The 21,392-nt window shown below is 37.6% G+C and overlaps 1 protein-coding gene across 2 annotated transcripts in view; it reads right to left on the minus strand.

The window, feature by feature from the left end:
* Positions 1-5,413: 5,413 nt before the first annotated feature.
* Positions 5,414-21,392, minus strand: part of ATP11A (ATPase phospholipid transporting 11A) — a gene marked incomplete at both ends in the record, with an annotated part of 126,740 nt that continues 110,761 nt past the window's right edge. The window contains 5 exons of one of the 2 annotated variants that reach the window (XM_080363341.1): positions 5,414-5,671; positions 12,655-12,820; positions 14,719-14,822; positions 15,199-15,264; positions 21,110-21,245. In XM_080363341.1, coding sequence (XP_080219467.1) covers positions 5,414-5,671; positions 12,655-12,820; positions 14,719-14,822; positions 15,199-15,264; positions 21,110-21,245 — 730 coding nt within the window. Of the gene's footprint in view, positions 5,672-10,615; positions 10,694-12,654; positions 12,821-14,718; positions 14,823-15,198; positions 15,265-21,109; positions 21,246-21,392 lie in introns of those variants that run through there. The other variant, XM_080363342.1, reaches the window with a different exon arrangement.

The following is a 21,392-nucleotide window of genomic DNA, read 5'->3' on the forward strand; positions in this document are numbered from 1 at the left end:
CAAGGGGTAATGGGTTCAAACTGGAACACAAGAGGTTCCACTTAAATATGAGAAGAAACTTCTTCACAGTGAGGGTGACAGACCTGAACAGGCTGCCCAGGGGGGTTGTGGAGTCTCCTTCTCTGGAGACATTCAAAACCTGCCTGGACACATTCCTGTGTAACCTCATCTGGGTGTTCATGCTCCGGCAGGGGGATTGGACTAGATGATCTTTCGAGGTCCCTTCCAATCCTCAGCATTCTGTGATTAACTTCAGGATTTTATGCAGCAGTATGGCATATATTGCAGGAAAAAAAAATGTAGCCTCATTGTAGAATACAGGAAACAGTTTCCAATTAAATCTACAATATAACTTACTAAAAGAGCATAAAGGAAGCTGAAGGAGCTAATGGAAAACATAAGGTATTCTATCAAGAATACTGTTCAGACACGACTAACTTTCTATTCTTTTATCCTCAAATAAGTAAACATATTTTTACATGCAAAATAAAAAGTTGTGTACTTATGATGTATTTTGTTCCTCTTAATACTGGGTTCCTCCTAAAATTCAGATGCATCATCATGTTTTTTCCAAAACATTTTCAATTTAATATTCCAATCTATTGCAATTTACACATTTTTTCTTCATGGCATGAAAAAAGGGAAAATCATCTTCCATATTTACCTTTTCCCCTCAAACTACCTTCTCCAGAAGCTCATTCAGTCAAACCACAAAATTTCTTGACATACAAAAAAAGGACATAGGTGCAATATGCTTGTATTGTCATATAAACACAAAAATCTGTTACTCTGAAATCTTTATAACAGAAAGTGCAAAATGAATATACAAGCTAAGTGCCTATGGATTCTACGTAGCCTCAGTGTGGAAGAGGACAGCACTCGAGCTGCCGCTCTGACCTGCTTTGCAGGGGCTTTCCAGGACACTTCAGCCCGACTGCCTCGATGCACCGTATTGTCTGTGATGGGTTTGCAGAGACAGAAAGTCCCGTAATATTGTAATGCCAAATGAAAGAAAATGATGGTATTTCTGTGCACTCAGTCTCTTTTGTAAGAATCTGTAAACACTGCTACCAATTTGGATGGCAAAGCAAATTATTTTCACCTTTAACTCCGTTTCTTTAAATTGCCAATATTACAGAAGAAAGGAGAAATAGCTCTGGGTACCCCGTGCAGCAGAACCATAAGGAAATACAGATCTTCCCATGTGCAGCTTATAAGTTTAGTTTGCGTAGAACTTCAGCACTTACCCAACCTTTGCTGGGGGAACAAAGCTCTCCTGGCTGGGCACCAATTCCTGTTGGTTTTGCACCAAACCCCACCCCCTGTTCATGTTCTAGCCTCCTCCAAATTTCCCATTTGTTAGCTTGCTTTTTTAGCTGGCTACATATCCTCTGAAAATTAATGTGACTAAAAGCATGCTTAGTAACAGAACCAAACACTCATTCCATTTTCTGCTATCTACTGACATTTTATTACCGACTAATATGAAACCATCTCTTATTCATACTAGAATTATTTTAATTATTTGTGAACAACCTTGAAACGGTCTCGAATGTTTATATTTATTGCAAGCAGATTCATGTCTCCTGCTTCTATATTCTACATAAGGATCCAAAATGTGACCGAATATAAACAAGTTACATTTGGTTATCTACAGAAATTAGAGTTAAAAATAGCACTGAAAAGAAACTTTACAGTAATGTATTCACGCACTGACTCTTCAAATCAAATAAATGAAGTGGTATAGGAAAACCTAAACATTAGATTGGAAGGCTGATTTATTTTCAAATAAATGCACCTATAATTGTACAATTAAAAGTAAGCGTCAGTATTTGGTGCTGATGACTACAGACATCTTTAATGTTTAATGCACAGATAACTACCCCCCAGCCCCCACACAGAACCTTTCGCAGATTCTACTTTACATTAGATCGTGAAATGACATTCAAAAAGCAATGTGTACATCACGCAGAACTTATGTCAGAGACAAAGCAGATTAAAATTCCGTGAATTTTCATAAGGTAAAAAATTAAAGCTATATGAACAGATTTTTAGATTATTCTTGCAAAGTAGAATCACATACTTTTTCACTTTCATAATACTTTCACAAATTTCCATTAAAGCTTTTAAACAGAGACAGTAGCATGAGCACAACGATCCCACTGGCTTCCAAAAGAAAAGTAGTGCAGTTGCTCAATTCAGCAATTTTTCCTTTTATATTTGCAAGCCAGTTGGGTCAAGACAAACAGGCTAATGCAAGCAAGAAAGTAAACTGTAAGCTTTTACATTAAGTGGCTGAACAAACAATTATTGTACATGGTAAAACAAAACAGATCTTTTGCCACAAGCCACTGCAGGAATATATGAACTTCAGTGGCCAGAAAGCTCAAAATACTTTCAAAGTCTTCACATACATTTGGTTAGCGCTTACCAGTTTCAAGACATTTATAGAAGCAGTTATGGAGACACTATGCTGTTAAAGCTGCAACAATTTAAACAAGGCAAGTTAGGAAGTTACAGAGATTTTTACACTTTTCCCTGTCCTGTTTTTCTTTAGTACGTAAAAATCTGTCTCCTTTCGGTGTCCCCTCCATAATAAAACATTCTAATTCACTGTGATCTAACTTCTACTTCTTCATCTTTGTATTGTCTGATCCATTTGCAGCAGAACTCCAAGTTAGCACCTGCTGCAGTGGACTAGGTTTGCGTGGCAATAGTAACAGGGACTGAAGCAAAAGCACATCGAGTGAAACCGAGTTGATGTTATGGGGTTTTTTTTCATTAAACAGTCAAATTGAACAAACAAACAGTACCAACTTTTAAGGTAAAAGTATTGCTAAATCAAAGCAGAAACTTCCACTTAAATTCAAGCATTCTTTCTCCTCCAGAAAATGAGACATTGAACTAAAATTTCTCAAGCACTTACACAGGCGTTTCAGCCTGAATAACGTTGACGGTAATTTCTAAGTGCAAGGCTACATGAAGTTTGCAATGAACTGCTTTGTTAGTAGGCAGAACAGGAATGCAGCATTTTCAAAAACATCAAGCAAAAATCTCCTTATTTAAGGCCAAAAGATGGAACTCGGAAAAGTAAAAACGCAAGAGGCTTTATAGAGTAAAAACCTAGCAGTAAAAATATAGCACTGAAAGTATAGCATTCTAATCACTCCTATCACAAATACCAACAAAACATCAGTAGTTTGGGTGAGACTGACAGAGCAATAGACCTATATTTCTAACTTAACATTCATTCGAATTTTAACATTCAGCCACAACTCCACTCTAAGCTAAATTTAAGTGGCCAAAACTCATAGGTATAAAAAAAGCCTTCAAAACATATACTTAAAAAAAATAGAAATGGTGTGTTAACAAATGTATGCCTAAAACAGATTTATAAATAGCTACGGTATGAAAAATATTTCAGTGCAAAGGCAATTTTAAGATTTCTAAAAAATACATTACAAATAATTTTGTAACTACACACAAGAAATTTGTCACCGCTACTGGTATAAAATTTATACCCATATTAACTTTTTAAAAATATATACACCAGTGTTTTATGTAGGGGACGGTTCTAACTGACCAACATTCAAGTCTGCAATGGCAAGTATATGTACAAACACTCACATCCGTATGTATGTATCTCAAAACGTGACTGCTATAAGGACATTCTTTGAAACTTAAAAGTGCTACATGTTAAATGGTAAGAATACCTTCATCTGTGGTGCTCAACTTTAGACTTTCTATAATTCTCTTATCTTTGGTATACTGAAAATTTTACTTTACAATCTCCGCTTGTCCCAGGGCATTTTAATATTTCACTGCTTCTTTAATGCGAAAATCACTCAGAATAATGTGAGGAACATTGCCTAGGAAGTTCTTTTATTAAAAAGTCAATTAGTTAGTGAACTATTTTGCCTCTGTTTTTTTGGGTTTTTTTAAAATACAAAAAGGGAAATAACTTTTCTCTGCCACCCTAGGCCATTTGAAAGACAACTAACAATGTCTTGGCCAGGTCTTCCAATAAAGGCTGCAGCAGCTCTGACTCCAAATATATTGTTTTCACGTTGAAATAAATTTTTAGCTAATGTACTCCCAGAGGTATTTAGTGACTACAGTTATTAACCAGTTCTAACCACCAGGCTGAAAATTCACTGAAATCAGATTGCTCCTTCAGATATTTTTGCACCCCAAAATAAAACACTGGACTAAAGAAACAAGACAAGGACACAGCTAATAGTTGAATTAGTGCAACGTGACATAAACGTAGCAGAGAAAACAGAAGTGCAAGTTGGCTGTCATTCTTAAAGTAATTCGAACAGAATCCTTGCAAACTAGTTTCCCTATCACCATTACGGTTCAACTATTAGTAAACAGCTGTGTGCCACCTCGTGGTTCGCTTGCAGAAGTTACCAGCTGCGTGCTTTCTAATACACCTACCGAGCCGATTAGCCAGTATTTAACCAGAGACTCGTGCACAAAAATATCAAAATTAAGAGGATGAATTCAGATAGTGAAAGATGCTTATTTGGAAAACCAGCTTTTCTTCTTTTAAGGGAAAAAAAAGTGTCAAAAAAAAGCTTAATATATAATAACTTTCTGCTATGTGTATTTTACAGTCACAGGGTGAGGAAGTAGGAACAGCGGGTAACCTGCATCTTTGGGAAATTCACAAAAACCTTTTAGGCAAAATACTTACATTCAGTTTTTGAGTAGATATCAACATTGATGATATTCACCTATTTAACAGCCAACTTGACTTCATGTAGCATGTACACTCTCTACACAGGGATAGCTTTGCCTATCTTGCTAGGGGGGAAAACTAACTGAAAACCAGACATAGCCCTGATTTGGCCACTTACAAGGAAGTGAACATTAGAGAGTGTTTCTTGAAAGCAGAGTTGCACAGAGGAAACACCAGTTTGTTCTACAGAAAGAGCAAAGAAAGAGAAAGGACAGAGGAAAATCAGAAACAGCACTTGTTAAATATGCTTTAGGAGACTTTCATTGGAGATAACTGAGGTCATTGCTTCTGGCTGAAAATTAAAACTGTTGATCTCAAAATGTAGGTCACTGACTGAAACTATACAGTTCAAATAACAAAGAAAATGACTAAAGATGACAGAAGCAGTAAATGCACAAAAGTCTTGACACAGGATGAAGAGAATTTTAGTGCTACCAGTCTCACAGTACCAGACTGTGCAGATTGTTCATTGCTCCAGTAGTTCAAAACATAAAAAGAGGCCTATAGGCCTGGAAGGGTTCATACTTCTAGCTCTTGATCCTGTTTGTCTGAACATTACCTCAGACAGCAAAAGCCACGTACAGTTTAATATATTTCTGTGACATGTTTGTTTCCTGAAAAAAGAAATCAACAAAAATACAGTTTTTAAAGGCTTGACTTGGTGTTCTGTCAAACAGACGTTTCCAAACCTGACCCACTGTAGCGGTAGCCTGCCCTGGAACGGCCCTGCTTATTTGAATAGCCAAAGACAGATGGAAGTACTGAATAATCAATGCCTCTCCAATGCGTAAACATCATTTTTTTAGAATGAGAATTAGACCTTCTGGCTGGGGAATGGCTGCAGTCACTGCTCCTGTATCCTGGGCTTTTCAGACAGGCAAGAGGTGTGAATTCTGAGATGTGTTCCCGACAGTGCCTTGATGCATTCTGTTCAAAGGAAAAATAAAGAAAAAAACCCACAAATACACAGTAAATACATGATTTTGGCACTAGAAGTCTACAGTTGTTTTCTTTCATAGGGCAATTGGTATAATAATGCCTTTCACTAGATCACCGCTCTGGCTATTTAATGTATGTTTAATGTAAAGGTATAACCTCTCATGTCACTGAGCAATCAACCACTTTTCAACATGATTAGTTTTATATTAAGACCTACAGAACCAGACACGGTTTTACATACAATCTCTAAACCTGATAATGGGCTCTTTAGAAAATAGTTGAGGATACAGTGGACTGCTTTCAAGTTGAATCGTTTAAAATCAGGTTTATATTTCATTTTGCGGTCTCTCCTGGTACATCCTTTTATCTCTGAACTTTTCTTACAGGGAATTTAAAGACAGAACAGATTCATGTACCTTCCTTTGTTAGCACAAACTGAGTGTAAAGAATTCCCTGGCTAGGGAAGTACAGGGCAAAGTTCCAGAGGTATAATGCACTTACTTCGTACTTCTAAGCAGTATCTGATTTTGGACTTTAAGCGCTTAGGCTACATGTAGTATCTACACAGGCAACTTATACTACACATCTCAATACTGTCTTGGTCTAACTGTCCATTAAAATTTATCTGTATCGCATCATCACGCGACACCCTGGCAGAATTGGCCAGGTGTAAGGTATGGAGCTTATGTGATGTTTAAGATATAAATATATTTACTAATGTTAGTAATCACTCTCTCCATTAATACTACATAAGCCAGTTAATCCTCCATTCTTCATCATCCCCTTCTTCTCTTTCTGTTAACATCCGCACAATATTAAAAGGGACAAAAATCACAAAATAAATATTAATTATATAGCTCATAGGAGTTTCACTGAGATTTTATATTCCAGTTTTAATGCCAATTGTAAGCTTGAAACACTACTCTTGCATAACCAAGAGCAATCAGAAAGCTCTCTTACAACAGTTAGTCTTGGAAGAGTCAGCAAACTGTACCAAATTGCTCACTACCAGTGAGGACTGCATTCTTTTAAACACACATATAGACCAAATACCAACATTAATACAGAAAAATGTAGATAATCAGGTAACAGATGAGCAGACTCAGAGGAAGTAGTCTTACACTGTATAGAAACTATTTTTTCTGTTCTTCCAGCTACAAAGTATTTTAGTACACAGAGCTCCAAGGCAAGCGCCTTCAATCTGCCACACCTGAAGCTACTCAAGATAGCAGTTATTAAAAGCAAATCAAAAGCACCCCTTAGCTACTTTTGAGCCCTACAGCCCACACCAGCACATTACATTTTAGTACTTCACATTTTAGTACTTTGCACTTTCATTGAATTCCTCACATGCTGCTTTTGGGGTCAGGAGAGCATGAAGGGAGTGGAGCAGATAGGGCACCCAGGTGGGAATATACCAGTAAAAACTGTATCTCCTTACTTATACTTGTTTGTGTAATCAGTGGCGTGGCAAGGGCATGAAGTAAAGCAGAGAACTTCATTCTGCTGCCCTAATGTTTGGAGGATTTAGGAGCCCACCACCCGTGCTGCTGCCACAGGTATTTGGCAAGACAACTGTGCTCCTCTCTTGAGCTGAGGCACCAAAGCAGCGATGCGCTGGTCCATACAGAACACGTTGCTCCAGCACATACGGTCAGACACACAGCCCCAGTCTCCTGGCCCAAGGTCCTATTCACAAGTAACTCTCTTCCTTTTGTATGCTCATCTTCCTGTTTTACCATCTGCATTTGGTCTATATATGTCTTCAAGAGCATCAGAGATGATGAATAAACTGCTAATGTGTGAGAATTACTTCTGACTTTTTGTATTCTGTACCATGGTGTAACGTAACTACACTCTGCAATAACGACTGCAGTTCTTATAGATGTCTTACAACACCTACACGTAACACAATGTATTTATAGGACTTTAATATGGGTATATTAATTCATTGTTTTGCCTTCCACAAATAAGTGTCTGAGACAAAAGGATCTTACCTGTGACATGGAATATCTCTTGCAAAAACTAGGTTCTCCAAGTAAAACATAATGATTTTGTATCAATATTGATAAAGTACATCAAAAACTCTGGAGGAAACAGTTGATTTGCAAATAGCACAGTTCACCAATAGAAATTAATCCAAACTGGCAACACATACAGTACTGTTACCTAGCTTTGATCTAATTATGGCTCGGAAGCTGAAAGATTTCCTTCAAGAAGTGGCCCATCGCTGTTCGCCAGTGCATTTAGGGCTGTTTTATTTCTCATACACTTCTGCAAGGATGAGGAAAAACAGTGAGACTCTTGCTGCATACAAGAGGGAAACATGAATGAATTGTACCATTTGGTACAAATATAACTATTGTAGCAAGTCCTGTAAAAGTGACAGATATTCTGGTAGATTTAAAAAGGAAAAGTTATCCAGTGTAAAACAAGGTTTCTATTTCTTGAACCTGATGTTAATCCTTTAAGCCACTCTGAGGATGTTTTTAATTTCATTTCAAACTCTTAATTAGTCTCAGAAGCACTTTACCATGACTAAGTACCATGGGCTGTGTGTCCTGCCCCTCTGGCAACAACCTGTACTGAATAGCACTGGTCCCCATGATACGATGAGGCCAAATCAACTCCAAGTTAAGGAGCGGCCATCTCGCCTCCCTGCTCCCCAGAACAAGAGGTACATATGTGGAGGGGAGTGCTACACATGGAGGTGACGGGGCCAGCGCTAACCAAGGCTGATTTACAGCCCAGTCATTACACCGCAGGGAGAGAAGGGCAGTTCCCAAGGTAACTTCTCCCGTAGGATTCAAATATTGCAACAGCAAGATCCTTTTCTTTGTCTTCCATAAAAGAGGAGCCCAACACGTGACAAAGGCAGCAGTTTGCTGGTGACCAGTTTCCTAAGAGCCCAGGCCAGTCCAGCAGCAGCTAAGCCCATTAAGGAACAGGAGCATGATGAATCCCCAGAGAGGCTCCCCCAGACAGCAGTACCACTTTGGCTTTCCCCAAGCGCAGCAAAGGGTAGAAATCTCATCACGAGGCTGATGGGCCAATCTTGTGACTGAAGTGAAAGGGAAGTAAAAATCCATCAGTCAGAAGCAAAGAGAAAAAGAGAAATATTTCTTAAAAAGGGATGAAAACACAGAAGTTATTTACAGCTCAGCATCAAAACACATGGTATTTTAGCTAGAAAATATTTGGCATTGCTGAAACATTGTCAATCAAAGTGCCCATTTAAAAAAAGATGAAAATAAGGTAAAGTGACTTTCTATTTTCCATAACAGAGCTGCCAAGCTTCTGCTATTAATGAACGAACAAAGAAAAAGGAAATAGAATAATGCAGATCGGAAATACATGTTTTTAAAGGTAAAGGCTGAAAGAAACCTCACAGCTTTCCAGTTAAAGCACAAAATGCAGCTTGTTTCATTGAGCCAAAGAGTCACTGGGATTACACATGGCAGACATGAACAGATTTTTAGTAAAATTACCAAAAGACAATAGATTCCTCCAAAGCTTTTGCAGAATTGATGTTTTAGCCCAAGAAAGACAACAGTTCATAAGTGTGTGTGCATATATACACATATACTTGTGTACATATATATGTGTATACACACATATGCATATATATACATATGTGTATATATATGTGTATATATATATATGTGTATATATATATACACACACATACATCATTTAAAAGATCTCAAAAACCACCAGTGTTAGATCTGGAATGTTTAAAAACTTCTTGAATGATGATGATGGTAAACAATCACTCACCACACACTGGAGTGACTTTCAAGTAACTGGAAAAACTCAGAAGCGTAAGAATTGCTTCAAAGACTTTATGCATTCTTATAGCCTGAGGAGAACTAATACAGTAACCTGGAAGGTGGCTGCTAGTCCTATGTTAATCCTGTCAGCTGTTCCAGAAGCCCTTTATTGCAAAGAAGGTGACATAACTTATGGGAACACAGTAAGTTTAAAAATAATTGTTTAAAAGTTCACTTCAAGGCAACTCCTAAGGCACTTAAAAGTCAATTTTAGACAGAATTTTCAATAGGGAAAAAAATTGTGTAAATTCCATGCAACTTATGTAATTACAGTCATTTTTATTGACTATACATTTATGAAGGGGGAAAGAAAAAGGAAATGTATGTTTTTTTTATCTTAACTAGTTAAGAAAGAAAGATACACAATCTGCAATGGAAACCAACAGTCTCAGAGTATTAAGTCAAAAGGAGTTTTCTTAAAGTAGACTGTAGGGAGGCTAATATTTACTAGCATTTCTTCTACTTTTACACTAAATTAAATGTCATATACTTCTGGATCTTGAGCTGATTTCTCTCTAGAAAGAGCAGAGGATGTCATAAAATGGAATATAAGGAAAGCTCAGTTTCAAAATGCACACTGGAAATAACTTATTAGTTTAAAAGTTGCATTTTCTTGTATCATAGCAGAGTGGATATATTCATAAACTCCAAACATGGCTTAAGTGGCTTCCAGTAGCACATTTTCTGTATTACACTAGTAACATCAGCATAATCAGAATTATCACTTCTTTGTGTGGCAGCTATTCCATTTACTCAGGTAAAATGCAAACATGACATGCATTCACCTACAGGTAGATCAATGATTAAAATGGGGATCTAAGAATCCAGGATTCTTGAGACAGAAACATTGTATAAAATTCAGTAACAACAGTGACAGAAATGATAGTGATGGACTGTGACAACAATTCACAGAATCCTTGAGATAAACAACAGAAAAAGATGAAAGCTATACTAAAAAATATTCTTCAAAATATAGCTGATGTGAATTGGAAATGGAGATAATGAGTACAGTTAAATAACTTCTGATGACAAACTTTTTACTGTCCTTTGAATGAAATGGCCAAGCATGCAGAAAGGCAGAAAAAAGTCACCTTTTGTTCCATTAGAAACTTAGACTGCTCGAAGTCTGAGAAAGCATAAAGATGGTGGACTGCTCAACAGAAAGGCACTGATGTCTAGTCTGATTTCCCCAGAAGATGGTAGGAAGTGACCGTGCACATCATTTATGTTTAAAGCAAGGTAGCAGTTATTTAGACAAAGCAGATTGGAAGACAGGAAGAAACAAAGAGAGGGAAGAAGAAACATAAAGGATATATCTGGTTAAAAGGCAAAGATTTGCTACTAAAAGTTAAAAAAATGAATATTGCCAGTGTTAAGCCCAAAGTCTGCTTTACCATTGACTCATTTTCCAGCACTAACATACAATCTCTATAAGTAATGTGGCAACACCTTTGTTTAGGGCTTTTGTTTGTGAGCTTGTTTCTTTGCATTAGCCCATCCACATTCTCTCTCTTCAGATTTTAATTTAAGCAAGCAGAACTAATATACTGAAAACAACTGCTTCCACAAGTAGCATATATGGCAAAGAGACATCTATTAAAGATATCAAAATAGAAAGACCCTAAATGCTGATCTGCCCAGGAATGCTTTTCTGCTGTTCTTTATCCTTTCCTGTCCTCCTGAAGTGGGGCATTTTCACAACTGTACATTCAAGGAGTACAGAACAATAGCAAAGGCTTTTACTTTGCAGATATGGCAGAATAATTTTTTACCTTTACCAAAGGGGAAATTTTACTTTCCTGGGAAGTAAAGTTCCTTTATTCTTTTCCTCTTCATGGAAAGTATCTTCTCAAATAAACACCAAAATGCTAACTAATCCCTACACACAGAGCTACTGCTAGCTCCTTAATTTAACCTAGCAGTGGTGGCTGATGGGCTGAAAAGGGCAATAACATTACGTTTCAGGTTCAACACCTCTACTGTCCTTCACTTTCTAACATATGTAACATGTAAAAGTTTGCTGGGGTCAAAAGTACAGGTAAAAATTTCTATTTGGCTTGGTTTCTTGGCCCCAGAATAGTCCCATGGAACCTGACTTCCCTTTCAGCCTCATCAAAGCAAATACTCAGTTTCTCCTTTTGGGCTTATCAGAAGAGAGGTGATGATAGGTTTTAAAACACTCTTCCCATTGGCAGAGCAAGGCACATTTATGTAGAGAAAATGTCTCAAAACAGGCAAAATGTAAGTTAAAATGTAAAAGAGGAAAAAATTATTATTAGAATATGTGTAAGTTTCAATACATGTGTTTCTGTAACAGGCACAGCATTGGTACAAAATAATCTGCTAAGGAAGCATTTTTATTGCACAGATCATGCATATGAATGTTGGCATGAATTTACTACTTATTCTTTACCAACACACTATATATTAATCACATTTAAGTGTATAAATTCTAGATTTATTCAATAACAAACACACATGAAGTGGTAGAGTCCCTTACTATACGATTGCAACTGCTTGTGTAAATCCCCACTTTAAAGGGGATTTCAATAGAATCATGTGCTCCCTTCCTACTGGTCTTATTTTGAGCTTAGCTTATTTTAGCTAGTATTCCATTTTAGATAACTACGTTCAGCTTGCATGGTAAGTGCTAAAATGTTCACATTAGAGTTTCATTTCTGCAGTGGAATGACTTGGTATGAAAGATAATTACTTCAGGGGTGTGGGCAGTGCCTCTGAATACTCCACACCAGCAGGAACAACTGCTGTCTAGGCCGATGTAAGTGCCTCCTACTCACTCTCAGGGAGATTCCAGTCCCCTTTTACCCTTCTTATCTTCTCAAATCAGGAATCATGTTGAGTCCTATATTTGTCTCCCACCATCCCCATCAGCTGATTTCCCTGTGGTTGCTGGCAGCGAAGGCACAGGAGTTGCCCCAGGGTTCAGGTAAATGCCACCATGTAAATAATAGACAGTGTCTTTCACTGCATTGCTCAGAAGTGGCTGGTATATAACACAACCAGTGCTACACATCACAAGTGAGGAACCTCTGTTCTAATCCTGTCTCTAAGCTTAAAGAGGTATAAGTATTAGAGGCTTGTGATGCAAAAAACTAATTTCACAACAAAAACCACTTTTACCTGGATTCTTTCTGTTGCTGTAGGCCACAACTGTCTGCATAAGACCTTCTTAAGAACATCTGGAAGAAGGCTGACAGTTATAAGCAGAATTATACCCAGCCACGCAGGACCACTAGACAGCATTTGCATGAACACATAATACATCCTCTGATAATTGAGAAAAGGCCTAGTAGGAAAAAAAAATAAATAGATATTACACTCCGATACACAGAAGACTGACAATGTTAAACATAAAACTTATTACACGGATGAAATATTGCATGTTCAACTTCCTAGTTTGTGGGATTTCATCCATACCAGTTTTCTCAAAAGGAGATCTAAACACCTACTGACTAGAGAGAGCTGACTTGTTCTTGTCTTCCAGGCTGCAGGAAATACCATGCTGTCCTCCTGCCCAAGCTGCCTCTCCTTTGCAAAGATTAATTTACATTCTTATCCCGTTTATGCTCTTCCACCTGCTCCTTATCTTGCCTCAGGTATTTTCGACCTTTCTTTTCAGTGTCTCCCCTATTACTTTCCTCCTCTTTCCCATCACATGCTCGTTGACCACATCTTTCTACTGACCCCTCAAGCTTGCCCCCCAAGCATCTCTGACAGCTGTCCAACCTATTCACCACATTTTATCTGCCCCTACTTTCACTGCTTTCACTTCCACGTTTCCCTGTATCTCCATGGCAGTTGTCTGGTCATTAAAATGCTATCACTGTACAGTAATGGGAACTGGAGGCCGTGTTTACTGAGGGCCAATATCAACAGACAGTTTGTAGTAACACTGCAGTGTAAAGCCCTCCTATCAGTAAGGCAGTTTCCTGCTAGTTTCTTAAATTTGATAGAAGTCTTTACATTCTAAAAAGGTAACCAAGTTAAAATACACTGCTGCATGTAATTAGTCACAGCTGTAATACACAGCAAGGTTGGCTGGAAAACACTAGTGGGGAAAATTACACTTCCGCAATCTGTTTTCATTCTGATGCTGAAGAAACTGAGATCTGATCTTATGGAAGAAAATGAGGCTACTGAATATCCAATGAGTTGACAGGTCATTACTCATCTCCAAAGGACACTTTGAAATATAAATCCTTGATCCAAATTAAATGGAACTTTAATCACCATATGACAGCCTCTGCTTTCTCTCTGGTCCCACAAAATGTTTTCTTAGGTATACGAAGTAGAACAGTTCCAGCAGAAGAGGTTAGAAAAGATAACCTTGTAACTGGGCATGCTCTACACATGACAAATGCAAATTCGAGTTCCGGGTGGCACTCAGGCACGGTAAGAACTTGAACCTCTTTCAGTTCAATCTCCTTTCCAACAACAACAACAACAACAACAAACTTGTTTGGTTTTATACAAATAATGAATGGCTGAGGAAAGGAGGGAATCACAATTTCCTGCCTGCTCTGTAGATGGAGTCTGGTATGTTCAGAATTTTTCTAATTTTCACTATATTTTAATAGGAAAAAACGCACAACATTTTCAGTCAGCTATGTGCAGGAGATACAATACTAATTCTCAAAAAGCTTCACACCAACAGTAGAACAAGTAAGGTGCTCAGACATCTGCAGTAAACCTACTTTGCCAAATCAGTGGGCAAACAATGAGCTCAAACACAGGACTCCTGGTCATCCACACAACTGCAGTGTGAGTTCCACTCCCTGGCTCTAGTTGAGACAGCTACAGGTGGTTCCCTCCAAGACAAGCCCGTGAAGTGGGTGGATGTCCAGCCCCATGCTGCATTGACATGGTCAGCCCTGGGACATCTTGCCTCAGACAGCCTCAGGTCCCTCTGAACCAGCCCTTGGGCTGCTTTTGGTTGCCACCACTGAGTTCGTCCCAGTGGCAGCCTGAGGGCTGATATACTTCTCCTCATATTCTTCTGCAAGAATATTTTAGCAGACGTTCAGTGAGAGAAGAGGTGAGCATTCTCTAACTACCATTACTGATGTGTTTAAAATGTGGTTGCTATTGGGAGTTCTGCAATATACAAAATTTAACTTTAATTCTGTTTGGGCCCCAAATGTTATGTTTCTGAAACAACATTTACAATGCAATTTATATTCATACCAAATAATTCCTCCCCAGAGCAGAGAAAAGACAATGTAGAATACCAGTGATCCCCAGATCATGAAGTGATTTATCCACGTCCAATAGTGTGTATCTAGTGCAAGCTGAAAAAAAAAAAAATAAAAACAAACCAAAAATGAAAAAAATGAAACAAAAACCCACAACACGAATGAGATTATATGGTGTTATTACTATCTAGAAGCAACAGATTAGTCAGCAGGAGATTATACCCTTTGAAAAAAGGGAAGGATCTACACAGAATTAGCTAAAAAACATTTTTCAATTTTTAGCACAGTTAAGAAGGCACATATAGCAAGATCTGTATGTAAACTAATTTAAAATCTGTATTTAAACTAATTTAAACTCATTGGAAAATGCATGGTCATAGAAAGAAACCAATATAATCAGAAAATCAGAAAACAAGCAATTAAAAAAGAAGTTCAAAGAAAGTTTCAATGGATAAAATACAGTATAACTTACCTTCAATGTAACTGTGAATACGAGCACAGTAAACACCACTGTTCCAAAGGTCCAGTTTCCAAACATCTATAAGAAATGGTCCAAAGCAGTTAAAGGTAATACTGTCCAATACTTTGTGAATTGTCCAGAATAAACCTCTTAGAGCTACTTATTGCTTTATATCAGGAACTGACACTAATGCAAACACACTGAAATCTTGCATGGTCTATCCACTCACAAAGTGTGCTGGTTTCTTGCCCTTCTGTGTCCACACCTCAGATTTCACAGAGACAAGAAAAAAAAAACAGTCAATGCACTCAGCCTAAAGTTAACAGGTATGTTTCTTCACAAAAATCAAGTGAAGTGCTGTTAATGAATCTTCTCAGATGTCGTCTTTCCTTTGATCTCCCTTCTCTGCTGCCCTTGGTGGCCCAAAATTTCTCGGAGGTTCAACAGAATGGTATACAGATGAGTAACAGTACAAGAAAGAAAGTGATAACCGAAGTCATGTAAGTATGTAAATGTTCTACATACATTTAAGAAAAAACAACTTTTGGATTGTGGTTGATTTTCTCCTCGTCTACATAATGAAGCAAAAACACTTCAGCTTTTCAAGTGGGCAGAAACGATCATTAATGCTGATGGAAGGAAGAACTGGTGGTGAATATGGTCACAGAGGATTGCTTGGACTTCAGCAGCTGTGAGATGACCAAGTTTAAGATCCAGAGAAATGTTGGGAAAGCAAGCAACAGAGTTAGGACACCCTATTTTAGGAGAAGAGACTTTTATTCAAGGCATTACACCCATGAAAGAGAAAGGTGCCAAAGAGAGCTGAATGATTTTGAAACAGAAAAGTGCTGAGATCTCATGAAGTCTCTTCTGTAGGAGGACATGAAATTTCAGTAGAAGACTCAGCTGACCAAGCAGGACATTTCTTAATGAACAGAAAGGCAAAACGGAAGCATACGGGAGACAACAATATGGGCAGGCAGGAAACCTGCATAAAAGCATTTTGGGGGTACAAAGGAATAAAGTCAGACAGACAAAGCCCAGCTTGAACTGCGATTAGTGAGGAGTGTTGAGGGTGATAAAAAGGATATTTACAGGTATCCTTGTTTCAAAGGTAAAATGCAAGTCCACTGATGGAGTGGCAAGACAATGTAGTGGAAGGTGTTAAAGAAAATGCTGAAGTATTCAATACTCTAGATATTAGTCTTCACAAACAAAATCTGCTTCTTGCATTTGACAGGAAAGCCTGAGAAGGAAAGAGCAGCCAACAGTACGGGAGCAACAGGATCAGAAGTTGTTAAGGAGGATGAGCAGCAGAGGCAATCTAATTTGAATTTAGCAAAGCATCTGACAGTTGACTTGGACAGCATTCTCATTTGGATGATAAGGAAGCAGGGGCTAGGTCATTGGACTATTACTTGAGTTGAAAACTGGCTGAACCACCGAACTCAAAAGTTTAGTGATCACTGTTCCTGATGTTTGTTTGGCTGCTGGTAACCAGTGAACCACACTAGGGACTGATATTGTTAAATCTCTCTATCAGTGGCCTGGATGGTGACACAGAAAGAAAGCATCAGGAGCAAATTGCCAGGTGGTATAAAAATAGAGAATAGCTGACATAGTGAATGGCAGAGTTTCAGTCCAGAGGGGCCTACACTGATGTGAGAAATGAGCTAACAGATATCTTATGAAATTAAATAAGAAAAGTGTAAAGTTTTACACCTGTGGAGGAGTAACATCATACATTGGAACTGACTGCCTGAGCAATTCCCCTGCTGAAAAGGGTGTTGCAATGGGGTTACATAGCAGACTCCAGGTTGAGTACAAGCCTATGGAGTGCTCTCTCCATACAAAAGAGAAATTGCAAACTGAGCTGTATTGGCAGAAACATGGCCACTGAAGAAAGGTAATTACTCCTATCTACTCAGCTATAATGAGGTTGAACCTGGAACACTGTGCCCGGTTTTGGATCCCTCAGTTCAGGAGAGATGTGAAAAAAATTGGAAAGGATCAAGTGGCAAGCAACCAAGGTGGTGAGCTGTCTATAGCTACCCTGTGAGGAGAGGTTGAAGGACTTATTTAGTCTCATGCAGGGGAGGTTAAAGAACAACCTTGTAGCTGTTCACAAATATCTGAAGAACAATTACAAAGATGAAGAGCTAGAACAGACCTCTCTTCAGCAACAAGAAAAATTCTGCTTTGGTATTAGGAGAAATTTTTTCACCATGAAGGCAGAAAAACACTGGAACAAGGTGCCCAGGAGGGTTGTGGAATCTCCATTCTCAGAGATACTCAAAACTTGAAAAAGACTACACAAAGCTTTAAGCAACTGCACCAAGCAAGGAGGTGAACTGTATCACCTCCAGGGTCCCTTCCCATCGACATCATTATGTACGAGCTCAGCCAGTATTAGATGACAGGGGATCCACATGGGCAAGCGATCGCACAAAATGTGCTGCCATGGGAACAACTCTGACTGGAGACCACAGCCAACCACAAGACAGAAGTCTGTGGGAAACTAGGCTGAGATAATCTGATCAACTGGGAAAGGAAAATAATTTTAAAAAAATCAACAAATGACTGGCTGAAAGACTCACTATTCTGAGTATTTCATTATTTAAAAATTACTCAATATGTGACCAAGTGTACAGAACACAAGATGAAGTGCAGAAAGCCTCCAACATTTTGACCTTTTACTTTGATATGTAATATAATGCTTTTATAGGGTCATGCCATTGCTACAATATTTTGCATGCCCTAAAATAAATAAATAAAACAAATAAACAAACAAACATACATACAAACAAACCAACCAGTGCAGTTAAAACTGGACAGGAATTCAGGAACTTCAAATTATGCCATTTACTGAGTTTCCTCTTGCAGTTAAATTTTACAATACTCATATCTGGCATGTCTCAGAAAGCCTAGTGTCAGTCTAAGTTTCTGAATATTGAACAGCTGTGTTTGTATTTCCAATAAAAGCTTTTAGATTCAATCAAAAAAACTGAAACAACCTTCCTCTGTCTCTGTCAAGATAGACAGAAAAGCATTGAGCTGCAACCAAACCCTTCCCCTAGTCATTGTTTTGGCTCAGAAAATGACATCATAGCACACAGACACCAGACTCCATAAGGCCGCTCAATTTCATAGAATATCCTGAGTTGGAAGGGACCCAACAAGGATGATTGAGTTCAACTCCTGTCCCTGCTCAGGTCAACCGCAAAATTCACACCATGTGTCTGAGGATGTTGTTGCTTCTTGAATACTGTCAGGCATGTTAACATCTAGTTTATTTACAAATATTTTTCTATGCTCTGCTCCCAGTCTATCCAAGACTTCCCCTCTTACTTCTGCAGCTCTGTTTGTTTTATCTTCCATGTTTCAGTTCATCATTCCACTCACGTCCCTCCCTGCCGTTTTGTATCTCCTATTCTGTTATTCCTTTTAACTTAGTTTCTCCAACCTATCTCTGAACACATCTTAACAACTACATTTAATCCACTCCACATAAAATATTAAAATAAAAACAATCCACAGAAAACATGTTTTATTATATGGGTAAACTAATTTGATGTTGACAATGTGCAATTACTCCTACGGTGCCTTCTTTTCTTCTTACCTTCCTTATGTAGTTGGTCTCTGACCACATGTTTTTACAACACCAACCATGTCATATCAAAAGTGGAACACCATCCACAAAGCGATATCACAAATTAATAACAAAAAGAGATAAATCTTTGGCACCTTAGTTTTGTTTACCAGGAAATTATTGAGGCGGGCATTTATGAAGTAAATATCAGCAATTAAAAGTGCAGTTTTCCATTTTTCTAGTAACATGATATGCAAACAGTTTCAAACAAATTTCTAAATACTGAGAAACATCCTGGGGAGATTATGTTTGGAAACAAGTATAAGGGTATGCAAATTTTAGTCTGACACAGGCATCAGTCTAAGTGAAAGGCATTGACTTTCTTCCCTTTTTACTAGTTCTACAACAATGGCGAATGGTTCATTTCTGGAGGGAAAGAAGTATTTAAAATTTTCTCTTCAGCAACCATTTTAACAATTTCAAACCTAACTTGAATAATCTTATTTCATTTATAATACTAGTGTTACCTTCATCCCTTTTATCCCCTGTTTTCTACCTTTTTCTTCTTCCACAATAACATATGGTTGCGGTAAATCTTTCAAATCTTCCAATATTTCATTAATTTTTTCCAGACATGAGCATAATTTAAATACTTGGAAATAACCATCAACACCAACTAGCGTTCATGCATGTATGAACTCACACACGTACCTCCGACTGTTCCTGAACACTGACATTGTCAAGCCTTTAAATCTAAAATGGCGACTCAAAACGTGTAAGTTTTATACATATGCACAAGCATGCATGCTGAATGGTGATGAATTTTCTAACCCACTCTGACACTCAAGTGTCAGAATTGTCTTATCAAGCAACACATTTTTTCATCAAATATTAACATGGGTACCTAGTTGTAGACATACACATTCAAAATTTGGAAATTAGGGACTAGTCAGTTTTAGAGCTTTATCAAGAAGAATTTGATTTAATATGTGCAGCAGAAGTAGACTGCAATTTCAAAAAGGAATCCAGTTGGAATACTTGCAGCACAAACCACTTATAAAATGTGCACAAGTATGAGGAGTTTAATTTTCAGAACTATAAATATAACCCAGTGCAGAGTTTTAAACATCTAATAGAGAACATAATGGTACCAGAAAAAGAAGTACTGCAGTATACAGTTATGTCTAATGGAAATTCATTGTCCTTACAAAAGCTCTTTCTAACAAGTGTTCTCTAACACACTGGAAGTTCATTTCCCTGACAGATGTCACAAAGATGGTATTATAATTATATTTGAATATCACACTTCTAGCAAATGCAGCAAACATATAGTCAACAAAACTGTGCCAAGTTTATTTTCTCTCACTTAGAGGGTCTTTTCTAAAGCCATTCAAGCACTTTATAGCATAAACTGTAATAAATTTCCTACAGTGGGGAGAATCAGCAACAAAAAGTCACACAAAAGCATAGAACAAAATAACAAAACTCAAGGAAGCAAAAAGCCCGTGTTTTTTAAAGTTCATGGCTCTTTACCACACCACATATACCTTAACATATTTATATTCCATGTAAGTTCTTTATATTTTAGGTACTTACACAGTAGCACTAAAAAACATTTCTATCTATATGTTTAAGTGATATTTTGAAATAATTATAGGAAATATCTAACTGCTCTTTAACAGATCAATTAAAGAACAGTGAAGAATGAAATGGATATCATGACAAATCCACAATAGTCTTACCATGTGAGTGCTGGTTGTCATTAGCTGAGGATAGGAAGAGAAGCAAGTAGCAAAAAGAAAAAAAAAGCACACAAATAAAATAGACCAAAATATCAATGAGTAAAATAAACAAAATGCAAAAGTTCTTAAAATTTGCATTCATGTGACTGCAAAGCAAGTAGAGATTATTTTAAGCTGCCATATGTAAAAAATAATTGCAATATTAAAAAGCTTGTTGCATTTAGGCTCTTTTATGATCATTCATAACTACTCTAGCAAGAGTCTTTTGATATGTTAATCAGATATTCAACAGATGCATGTTAAGCACAAACCAGGAAAGTTACTATGTAAATTCTGAAGGAATACTTGGAATTCATGACATATACTTCTCCTAACTTGTATCTAGTGTTATGGTTCTGTCTACTGATACACAGAATTCCTATTGCATAGTTCAGACTTTGCTAAACAGATAACCCATCTATCTCATCATAACTCAAAAACCAGTTACCATCTGTGTTGCAAATCTCAAAGAAAACAATTAAAACTATGTTCACAGCACACTTGACATTAAAAAAAAATTACCTTTGATCGACTGATCAAATCCAACACTAACCTGTCCATTGCTGGTCACAACTGTATTGTCAAACAAGAAATAGGCACCAAAGAAAAATACCACAGCATCAAACACTCCTAGGAATGTCCAATAAATAAATGCACGCCAGCGCAGCAAAGCATTCTTGGCAACATCTCTGTGTAAAACAAGATATATGCATTCATTATCAGCAAGCTAAAAAAGCTGAGACAAACAATGTCACTCATATTGTTTTTTGAAAGAAAAAGAATTAAGAGACTGCATGCAAACCCATCACATTTCCACATGACAACTGTTTACCACT

Source organism: Nesoenas mayeri (genome assembly GCF_963082525.1).
Source record: "Nesoenas mayeri genome assembly, chromosome: 1".
Taxonomy (NCBI): domain Eukaryota; kingdom Metazoa; phylum Chordata; class Aves; order Columbiformes; family Columbidae; genus Nesoenas; species Nesoenas mayeri.